The sequence below is a fragment of the Phoca vitulina genome, unplaced genomic scaffold, assembly GCF_004348235.1.
Source record: "Phoca vitulina isolate PV1807 unplaced genomic scaffold, GSC_HSeal_1.0 scaffold25, whole genome shotgun sequence".
Classification (NCBI taxonomy): Eukaryota; Metazoa; Chordata; class Mammalia; order Carnivora; family Phocidae; genus Phoca; species Phoca vitulina.
The window spans coordinates 29,278,758-29,279,964 of record NW_022589728.1 but is presented as its reverse complement, the minus strand read 5'-3'; the positions used below and the strand labels follow the sequence as shown (position 1 = coordinate 29,279,964).

The following is a 1,207-nucleotide window of genomic DNA, read 5'->3' as shown; positions in this document are numbered from 1 at the left end:
CAGACACAGAATAGAAATTTGACCTGAGAAGTCTTCCTTTAAGAACTGACCTAAAAATATTTTCCTCCTCTGGTTTTGGAGGATGTTTGTCTCTAATGATGAGAACTCTGATGACATAGAAGGGTCTTCACAGTTGAACTCTGACCACCCACCTGAGGGGAGTCAACTTAATGAGAGTATACAGGTGCCACATTAGCCCCCATCCCAACTGAGCCCTACATCCTCCCAGGGGGTATGGCACCACCATTAGGCAGTGATGTGGATGACTCTTGGGTATAGGAAAGTGATCCCTTATCCCCCAGAAGAGCTCCAGTCAAAAAGGGCTCCTCATCATCTAAGCCAGCGAGTCTCAACCCTAGCCACACCACAAAATCACTTGAGGAGTTTGTAAAAATTATCACTGTCTAAGCTCCCCCCATTTTAATTAAATCAGAATCTCTGTGAGTATGGCCCAAGCATCAATGTTGGGTTTTGTTGTTAAACACCCCATGGTTAAGAGTCACCAGTGTAGGCAATCAAGATGTTTCAAGGAGGGTCTCCAAGGTAAGTGTTGATCTGCAACAGCAAATTATGACCATTGTAGATGAACTGGGCAAAGCTTCTGCCAAGGCTCAGCATCTTCCTGCTCCCGTCACCAGTGCATCAAGGATGCAGAGTAACCGCCATGTTATGTATGTGCTCAAAGACACTTCAGCGCGACCAGCTCGAAAAGGAGCCATTATCGGCTTCCTTAAAGTTGGATACAAGAAACTCTTTGTACTGGATGATCGTGAGGCTCACCATGAGGTAGAACCACTTTGCATTCTAGACTTTTACATCCATGAGTCACTTCAGCGCCATGACCATGGGCGAGAACTCTTCCACTATATGTTGCAGGAGGGAGTTGAACCACACCAACTGGCCATTGACCAACTCTCACAGAAGCTGCTTAAGTTCCTGAATAAACATTACAACCTGGAGACCACAGTTCCACAGGTCAACAACTTTGTGATCTTCGAAGGCTTCTTTGCCCATCAGCATCCTCCAGCAAGAAAACTGCCACCCAAGAGAGCAGAGGGAGACGTTAAGCCATATTCTTCTAGTGACCGAGAATTTCTGAAGGTAGCTGTGGAGCCTCCGTGGCCCCTAAACAGGGCCCCTCACCGTGCTATGCCTCCAGCCCATCCACCCCCCCCCCCCCCCCCCCCCCCCCCCCCCCCCCCCCCCC

At 48.9% G+C, this 1,207-nt stretch overlaps 1 protein-coding gene across 1 annotated transcript in view; it reads left to right on the top strand.

Moving 5' to 3' along the window:
* The first annotated feature begins 234 nt into the window (after nt 1-234).
* The window catches only part of LOC116643260 (alpha-tubulin N-acetyltransferase 1-like), a 1,563-nt gene continuing 590 nt past the window's right edge, over nt 235-1,207 (top strand). Inside the window, exons 1-2 of the mRNA XM_032422026.1 lie at nt 235-273; nt 457-1,163. Coding sequence (XP_032277917.1) covers nt 235-273; nt 457-1,163 — 746 coding nt within the window. The remainder of the gene's footprint in view (nt 274-456; nt 1,164-1,207) is intronic.